Here is a 9,834-nt window from a genome sequence, read left to right on the forward strand (position 1 = left end):
TAAAAGAATGGGAAGTTGATCAGAAGATGATGAATTTAAATTCCTTAATTTAGCCTGTGGAAAGAGTTCAAGCCAATTAATAGAATTAAGCATCCGATCCAATCTCTCCTCAACCCAATCAACAGAACCACGTCCTCTTTCCCACGTAAACGGGTGACCTGAAGCTCCAATATCCACAAGACCACAATCTGTAATTGCACTTTGAAAACCATTAAGTAGCCATTGCGGATGTGGAATGCGGCCTCTCTTCTCACCAGATAACAATAAATCATTAAAATCTCCCATGCAACACCATGGAAGATTAGAAGTAGAAGCAAGATGCCGTAGCAAATCCCATGACTCCCTTCTTCTATTTCTTTCTGGTATCCCGTAAAAACCGGTAAAGCGCCATTTTTCCACACTTAACTCCACCTCAACATCAATAAAATTCTTATTAAGTTCTAGAACATTAACCACATCCAACTCCCTCCAAAAAAGACCCAAACCTCCACTTCTACCCACACTGTCAACCCCCACACAACCTGCAAAACCCAATCTCCTCCTCAAAGCATCCAACCTATTATAACAAATACGAGTTTCAGACAGAAAAACTAAAAATGGCTTATAACAACGGACAAGATCAACCAACACACCAACTGACCGTGGGTTGCCCAGCCCACGACAGTTCCACGCTATAATACTCATTGCTGCTGGCGGGCCTGTCCAGCAGGTCCCGCCTCTGACCCATTTTTTGAGCCCACAATAATGTTAACAATAGAAACACCCCCCTCCCCCTCATCATCCTTTCCTTCTCTCCGCCTACGTTTGGGATCTGCAATAACTACACCCTCCTCCACTTCCTTACAGCCAACACTATCATTAATAGCCACAGATTCTATTGACCCTGCTGGATCCTTTTTCCCCCCATTAATATCAATTGCCATATTTCCAACTCCTACATTTTCTCCTCCACTATCTCCACTTCCTCCAATACCACCACCACTCTCCAAATTCAAGTTACCGCTACCTCCAGCCATACTCATTACTCCAGAAACTGGCAATCCTCCTTCACGAACTTGATTGACATCTGTAATCAACCATTTAACACCTTTGTTCAGTTGCTTCCTACCAAACTGGGCAAGCATATGCTGTCCATATGGCCTGATCACCTCTCCATTTGCAGATTCATATAACTTAGCACATGAAATCTCTATATGGTCTAACATACCACATACGAAACAGAACTTTTTTATTCTTTCAAATTTGAAATCCACCCAAAACCAATCCCCATTTATCCTCTTCATCTTCATTCTACGCAGCAGAGGCTTTCGAACATCAATTCTAACTCTGATTCTCATATAATCACGCCAGATACCCTGAAAATTATTTGGATCGGAACTAAGGAATTCACCCATATAATTACCAATAATCATCGCAACACGTTCCGACATGAAACCGTGAGGCAGATTAAACGCTTGAATCCAGACATCAAGAAAAAATAACTGAATCGATGCAGGAACATCACCTTCTTTCAGTCTATACATGATGAGAATTTTGTTATCAAAAGTCCAAGGTCCATTCTCCAGAACCCTACGAACATCCACTTCATGGCAGAACTGGAACAAGAACAAAAATGGGTTAATTGCTCTCATAAATACTCATTTCCTTGGTTTCCAAATTGAAGCAAGTAAATCTCGCATCGCCTGGAAATCAACTTGCTTATCAGATAAGAACCGCCCCACTAGACACCATCTGTAATCCGTACCATCCAAACCCAAGTCGCCTCCCAAATCTCCTTCATCAATAGCCACCCCACCTCTCTCTTCCTCCTCCAAACTCAAATTATCATAAACCGTAACAAGAGAACTTGAAGATGACATAAAAATCTTGCTAATAAAACAAGAATGCAAGCTTGTCAGTTGAACAAGACAAAATATGGATCGAACTCCATAAAAGAAAACTTCTCCAGAGAGAAAAAACGGTTATTTTCTTACACGGTTTTTTATCAGTAGGAGGTAGTACTGCTTGACAGTTCAATCTTAAATATATTTCAATTACATGAATATAAATTTTTTCGCTTATCCCATATATAAAGAAAATATAATCAATAAAAATAAAATCGAAAATCGACAATGATACCATACAATCTTCTTTTCTAATTAGTGTCTCTTAACAATAATAATGCAATAGAAGCCGTTAAAATTTATTTCACAACTTTTTTTCATAATAGTAAGGGAAAATATATAATAAAAAACTTGTGGTTTGCCCGGTTTGTAAACATAGTTCTATGGCTAAAAACTTTCAAACATGGATTTATAGTATAAAGAATTTGTGAGCCAATTTTTCAATCAAAAACTACTTGTGCCTTAGTTGCTTCGTAAATCGGGTCCTATATATGGGGTAATTTGTAAAATCAGACTTTTTAATTTCTCCAAATCGCTCTCTTTTGGGTAAATAGCCTGACGAATATCCGAGTTTGCAAACTTGAAACCTGATTTGTAAGCACAATCTCGCGGTTAAGAACTTGCAAACAACGATTTGCGGTTAGTGTAGTATGCAGTTAAAGAATTTGCAGGTCAATTTTTCAGTCAAAAAATACTTACGTCTTAGTTTTTTCGTAAAATCAGGTCCTACATATGGGGTAATTTGTAAAATCAAACTTTTTAATTTCTCCATATCGCTCTTTTTTTAGTAAATAGCCTGACGAATATCTGAATTTATAAATTTCACAAATCATAAACTTATTTTTTTGAAATAATATCAAGTTCTAGTAACTACGGGACTGCGTTTATAAAAAGATCAAACTACATGATATGTTTTTGTACTTTACCCTAACAGTAATACAACTACAAAGTTCGTTGTTCTCTACAAATTATCCTAAAAAGTTTAATCTTTATTTGTTTTTTTTGTTCTATAAAAAAATTAATTAAATTTTAATTTATAAAAAATAGAATACAAAAACTAGGACCTAGGGCCTTTAAAACACTGGAGCGCGTCTAAATCCAACTCAACCTGAAAATAGTAATGTGTTCTACATCTTTACAGGCTCGGATACCTGCCTAGACCCGCGTCTATTATGTCAGATTTGGATAAAGAAAAATGATTTTATGTCCAGTCCGGCCCGACTCAAGCCTACTAAAACCTGTCTAATTTAAGGTATGATTAGATTTTATAAAAATAGCACTTGTTGACCAGCCAAGCCCACCATATTAATACTATTTACTGAATTTATTTTTTTATATTAAATATTTTATTTAAGAATAAATTTTAATTTTTATTATTATAGACTATATATATGTTTCAGAGTTTTTTTTGAGATGGGTTTGTTATTTGATTTTTAAAACCCATCTAGTCTGTTCTTAGTAGACCTCGGCATGGGCCGGCACTTGGACCGGGTCTGTCTGGCTTTTAATAAAACCTGACAAGTCCAAACCCACACTAATTAAAGTCGGGTTCGGGCTAAAAAAGGAATCACAAACCTGCCCGCCTAAGTCCATATCTATATTTAAAAATTGCAATTAAAATGAAATACTAACTTTTTTTAATAAAAAATAATAAACATAATAGTTAATAAGTCTTAGAAAATTATAATAAACTAATAGTTAAATTCGAAATAAAATTACAGCATTTAGGGTTAGGAGGAGATGGATTGGAGAGTATATATATGAGGGTAAATAAATATTATATATTATATATAATTTATAAATATATATATAGAGAACGAACCGGACCGGGCCAGGCCCGACGGGTATTTATATAGTCCAAGCCCGCCTATTTTCTAAGCGGGTTTATTCGGGCTTGGGACGGGCTGGGCCTGACACCAATGTTATATGTCCAGACTTGGCTAAATGGGCCTGGGCTCGGGCAGGACGGGCGGGCTCATCGGTCCATGCCAAGGTCTTCTGAGCACGTCTAAAATAATAACGGACTGAATTAAGCTTGGATTAAAGATTTTTAACAAAAGCCCATTAGATGCAGCTCGATCCATAAATTGTTCTAGTTTTATCAAAAAAAAATTTTAATAATACAAGATTCTGAAAATGTTATATGGTTAGCTTTTGAATATGAAAAAAATAAATAGTCACACAAACATTAATTATACACATAAAAATAAAATTAAAGTAGTTTATTATTTTAAGAAGAGGAGGAATATAATATCATACATATTAGAAAATAATAAATTAAGAAATTAGAAGTAATCTTCAGTCCTTCCCTTGAATCCAATTTGCCCAAAAGTTAGGCATATGAACAACCCCAAATGCCATGTAATCAACCACAACCTGTTCCAAATACATAATTAAAATATGATTTCTTTTATTAAGTCTATACTAAAAAAAATTAACACTAATTTCACCTCTAAACTAAAATTTTAAAATTAATTAGAACCTTAAACTATCAAAATCATCAATTAAATCTTTATCAATTGAATTCTCATTCTATCATAAAATTAAAAATTGTGACTATCTAATATGGTAATGATCTCTGTGGTGACTCAAAATGGATTTGGAAAAGAGAGTATGAAACTGTTAAACCGAATGGTTTCGATAAAGATTCAATTGATAATTTTTGTTTATTTCAAAAATATAATCGATGATTTTGATAGTTTAAAATACTTATCTACTTTTAAACTTTAGTTTGGGAGTCAAATGAGTGTTATGCCTACTAAAAACACTAACAATAGATTATATTATACATCCGACATACTATATCATTAATGCACTGTGAAAATTGTAAATAAATTTTTTCACTAATTAGTAACATATTACAAACTAATGGTTACACTTAAAAAAAAATAAAGGGTTTTTTTACATCAAAATCATCTTTGTTATAAGAATTACAATTAAATCATACTTCAAAAAATAATTCTCAATATGTCATTATTTATTATATATATTACAAATAAAGTATACTTTTAAACCCTAATTATAAAATTTTAGATCTCAATTCATAAACACTAGAACTTAAAAAAATATATCATAAACCTCTAATTTATAAACTTTAATTCTTAAACTATATTCAAAATAATGATTTACTTTGAAATAATTCAAATCATTACTTGAAATAATTGTAAATAAACATTTAAAACTGGTTTCTTTGTAAAATTTCCAAAAATAATAAAATTTAAAAAATATACCGTTCGAGTTCAACAAAAAAAAATCGAATATTTCGTCGGTTTTAAAAAATATTAATCTTCAATTCTATTATTAAATCACAAAAAAAAATATAAAATATTTTTTTAGAACTAACTGATATGAAGTTGGTACAGAATATTGAACAAAATATTTTTGTTTTAGAATGATATCTGAAATTGACCAAACCCGCCAACGCTACAGATAAAATTGCTCTTAACTGTCAACGTTAGAAATAAAATTGCATCATTTTAAACGTTAGGGGGTAAAATTATTTATAGTTGTAAACGTGAGTAATTTTCACTCCCTATGGTTTTTAAGTTTTACTTTCGGTCATAACTTTGATTAGAATAAACGGTCATATTAAACTAAATAACATTTTAAATAAGAAAATTACCTTTAACTATTTTATAATACAATCATAATCCGTTTTTAAACTCCGATGAAAACTAATGAGTATTAGAGAGTGTTTGTTTATCCATTTTCTTATGTTTGTCTTTTTATATTAAAAATGATAGTTTTAGGTATTTAGTAAGGAACTACTGCTTTTTCAATAACAAACAATAAACTGTAACGGCAAACAGTAATAAAACCGAACGTTAGACTTGAAAAGAAAGAAAGAGTTACCAAAACTGAGAAGTGAGAGCAGGAGGAGAAGGAAAATGGGCAAGTTCAGTGCCAATACTGTCAAAGAAGAGACCAGTCAAGCTCTTTCCATCAATGATTGGTATGCTTGATGGTGCTAACCATCCTATCAATCCAAATCCTATCACATTTAGATCTTTCCTTAGCCAATCCCTCTGAAAGCTACTGTAAAAAAAAATCAACAACCTATTTTTTAATTATTTCAAACATTTTATTCCATCGTAATAAAACATGCAATTTTTTATAATAGGACGAGATCATTATTGGTCTCGTCCACTCAAATGATGTCGCGTCAGTTTAATTACTGATGTAATATCATTTGAGTTGAGGAATCAGTACTGTCACAATCCATATTAGAAGTTCTTAATTGATTACCACATGAATCTCCCACCATTAGCATTTGCTTGTTGTAATGGATTTCTAGCTTCCACTCCTGATTTCAAAAACCCTGCAATATGATACAGTTTCACATTAAAATATCCGATTTTAAAAACCCTGCAATGTGTTATTAAATAATATAAACAAGATCAAATTTACTTCTATGTTACTTAAAATTTGAAAAGATTCGTTTGGTTGTGTCACTTCAAACATATCAGCCATCAATTATATCTAAAACATTTTATGCGTTACTAACACAAAAATTTAAAAAAAAAAATTTGTTAAAATACTAACTACTAAATCTTCCCCATATAAGTCAATCGCACATTTTTTTGTCAAATTGTTTAAAATGTTTATTGTATTACAGATATAGTTACAAATAACTAAAAAAATGTATGAAATTGCTTCAGTTTATTGATAAACTTATTTGGAATATATGATGTGACAATTAAATAACAGTCACAGTCAGCTTCTTCAAATTTCCAGCAACAGAAAACTAAAATTGATCTGGCTTGGAAATGGCATACTACACGAAAAACTTCATGAGTACGGATATTTCTATAGGTGAGTGCTATAATTCCGTCATAAATAACAATCTGCGATGATCTTCTAAACATCTTTTGATAGTTAATTTGGAATGAAAATGACAACGGTAAACATTAAACAATAATAATCGAACTAAACAATCCTCAAATATGAGATCTTACTTACCAAAAATAAGCTATTAACTATATTGTACGGAAATTGAAATTGAAACAAACACGGACATCGAAAAGTGACATTTCTAAAATATAGTCTTCAAAACATAGTAGAAAACCGAAACCTAAATGAAACTGAAACAGAAACGGAAACAAACACGAACACGAAAACAGTACGACATTACCTGAGGTAAGGAAGATTTTCTTAGGGGAAGAAATGCGAGAAGATAGGGAGCTACTTCCGAGTCCTACCACAGTTGATGAGGGAGCAAATGTTGCTGCCATTCTTCTTCTTTTTTTCCTTAATTTTTCGGAACAGCAGAAATGATCAGATTTCTATTTCCTTAAATCAAAAATATCCATGGACATTTTTGTGGAAGAGAAAGATTTGCTCAGATTTCTCATTGATCAATGGCTTTCTGCCACGTCTGATTTTCATGGATAAAGTGGGGTTTTCTTTTTACATTTGATTTTACAGATAAGTGTTCACTTGCTTTGAATATGGGCTCTGTGTAAGCCCAACTTCGTTTCGGCCCATATCCGAGGAATCCACTATTCAGTATTATACGATAAATTTTATAATACTCTCGGAGCAAAGGCGGGTCTAGAGGAGCCGATCTAAGCATTCTCCTAGAGTCTTCTATTTAGGAGAGTTTAAAAAAAAATTATATTTTTTTTTATAAAAATTTAGAATTTATTTTAATTACAATTTAATAATAATAGGATAAGGGTCAAATTTGATCCGAACATTTGCGGTGAAGTGTATATTTAGTTCTACCGTATGAAATGATCCTAATTTAATCATAACGTTTCCAAGCAAGCTCCATTTTAGCCTATATTACTGAAATTTTAGAAACACTTGTTTAACTGTAATATCGAACCTTCTAAACATTGTTAGAATATATTGACCATCGTCTATATTAGTGTCATATAGACAGACCATTGTCTATATGAGTGTCATATCGACAGACCATTGTCTATACTGGTGTCATATAGACAGAGGTTATATCATTGTCTATATTAGTGTCATATAGATAAGGGTATTAGTGTCTTTATACATAATTGTAATTGTTTGACTATAAATACTGTAATCCTCTCTATTTCATATATACGAAATATCTCTTTCTCTTCATCACTTTTCAATTCCAGTTAGGTTAATATGGTATCAGAGCTGGGTGGTGGATTCCAGATTCCGGCGACTGGAAATTGAGATGATCGGAGAATGAGAAGAAAGAAACAACAGTACAGATCGTACGCTGATATAGTGAATTCAAGTTTTGAAGAAGTTCAATCAGAATCAAGCGATTCTGAATCAAGAAATTCTGATCGTGATTCTGAATTAAGCAATTCCGATCGCAATTCAGATCGTGACAATTCTAATCGCAATTTCGACCGCAACTCAGATCAAGATTTCAATCACGATTCAAATCGTACTATTCCTAATCTAGAATCGACGATGAATACATCGGGTAATTCATCAAACAACCAGAGCAGTGACAATCCTGGTTTGATGATCGTTAATATAATTCTTGATGGAAAGAATTATAATCTGTGGAAGAGAGCATTGTTGCTTGCCATTAGTGCAAAACGCAAGACAAATTTCATCATGAAGAACGATGAACCAGCAGATCGAACCTCAGATGCTCATTTGAAGTGGAAAGAAACGGATGATCTGGGTTTCTCCTGGATCTTGAATTCTCTCACCAAAGAATTGGCTGCAGTCTTCATTCATGCAAAATCTGCTCAAGGATTGTGGAAGGAGATAGAGCAAAGGTATGGAGAAAGTAATGGTCCTCTTATCTTTCAACTTCGCAAGGAGATTTGTAGTTCGACTTAAGGAGGTATGTCTTTAGTAGATTTTTTCAATAAGATGAAAATGATGTGGGATGAATATGCAATATTGAAGCCTATTGAAAATTGCACTTGTGGAGAGTCAAGGAAACTTGCTCAAACACAGATTGAGGATGAACAATTGATGCAATTTTTGTCTGGATTAAATGTTGAGTTTGATCATGTTAGAGATCAAATCTTGATCATGGAACCATTACCTCCTGTTAATAAGGCATTTTCAATTCTTTCACGAATTGAGAAACAAAGAAGTGGAAGCACAAATAACAATGTTGTGGAGTTTGTTAATATGTCTGCTGGTGGTAGAAAACAAGGATTTAACACTGGTTATAATAGTGGAAAAAGTGGTTATCAGACTAAAAACAAATCGGATAAAGTTTGTACTTATTGCAGAAAAGAAGGACATGAGCGTCAAGATTGTTTCAGGATTAAAGGATATCCAGATTGGTTCAAAGGGAAGAGGATAACTGGACCAGCCAAACACCAAGCAAATATGACACAAGAACCATCTTCTGAACTCGAAACTCCTTTATCTAACTGTGATTTTGATGATAGTGAGGCATGCAGGAAAGATTCGATGCAGGAAATGTTGCAAAAATTGGAGGTAATGCAAAGGGAGGTTCAGAGAGCTATCAAAGGAAAACAATCAGACCAGGAATTTTCTGCATTCGCTGGTTTTGCTGGTGCTTGTGCAGGTAATAATTCAGTTCGAAATCCTGAAATATATGCTGAATGGATAATAGATTCAAGTGCTACTACACATATGACCTCAAATTTAGGAATAATGACTAATGTTACCAAGTTGACAAACACAAAAAGGATTTTTCTACCAACAGGAGAAGTACATTTAGTCAGTTTCAGGGGAGAGGTGTTATTTCAGAAGAATTTGCAATTGCATAATGTTCTATATGTTCCCAATTTTAAGCAAAATTTGATGTCAGTTGGTAGACTGTTGAAAGATCAACACATTACAGTGAAATTTTAGACTGAATATTGTGTTTTGCAGGACCTGAAATGTGAGGAAATCATCGCAGTGGGCAGAATAAAGAATGGTTTATACTGCTTGAATGCTGAATCCTTCAATAAAGATGTAATAATGAATTTGTCTAGTCCGAATAGTATGCTTAGCAATAAGTTTACAGTTTTATCTGCTAAAG

General features: G+C 33.0%; 1 protein-coding gene across 2 annotated transcripts; it reads right to left on the bottom strand.

Annotated features, from left to right (window-relative positions):
• Positions 1–4,057: 4,057 nt before the first annotated feature.
• On the bottom strand, positions 4,058–7,173 carry LOC136221585 (photosystem I subunit O). Of its 2 annotated transcripts, none has more exons than XM_066008963.1 (4): positions 7,015–7,173; positions 6,129–6,201; positions 5,736–5,915; positions 4,058–4,259 (listed from the first exon to the last, which is right to left on the bottom strand). In XM_066008963.1, exons 1-4 carry the CDS (start codon positions 7,112–7,114, stop codon positions 4,169–4,171), a joined length of 444 nt encoding a protein of 147 aa, XP_065865035.1. In that variant the 5' UTR covers positions 7,115–7,173; the 3' UTR covers positions 4,058–4,168. The 2 variants fall into 2 exon arrangements, with proteins under 2 accessions (XP_065865035.1, XP_065865034.1); XM_066008962.1 differs by having other exon boundaries at positions 5,736–5,918.
• Positions 7,174–9,834: the final 2,661 nt, after the last annotated feature.

Source organism: Euphorbia lathyris, chromosome 3, assembly GCF_963576675.1.
Source record: "Euphorbia lathyris chromosome 3, ddEupLath1.1, whole genome shotgun sequence".
Taxonomy (NCBI): Eukaryota; Viridiplantae; Streptophyta; class Magnoliopsida; order Malpighiales; family Euphorbiaceae; genus Euphorbia; species Euphorbia lathyris.

Excerpts from the sequence above, each read along its gene's own strand:
- LOC136221585 (XM_066008962.1), bottom strand. The coding sequence starts at position 7,114 with ATGGCAGCAACATTTGCTCCCTCATCAACTGTGGTAGGACTCGGAAGT. Across the intron at positions 6,202-7,014 it reads GAAAATCTTCCTTACCTCAG|GGTTTTTGAAATCAGGAGTG; the intron begins GTAATGTCGTAC and ends ATCATATTGCAG. Across the intron at positions 5,919-6,128 it reads AATGGTGGGAGATTCATGTG|TAGCTTTCAGAGGGATTGGC; the intron begins GTAATCAATTAA and ends TTTTTTTTACAG.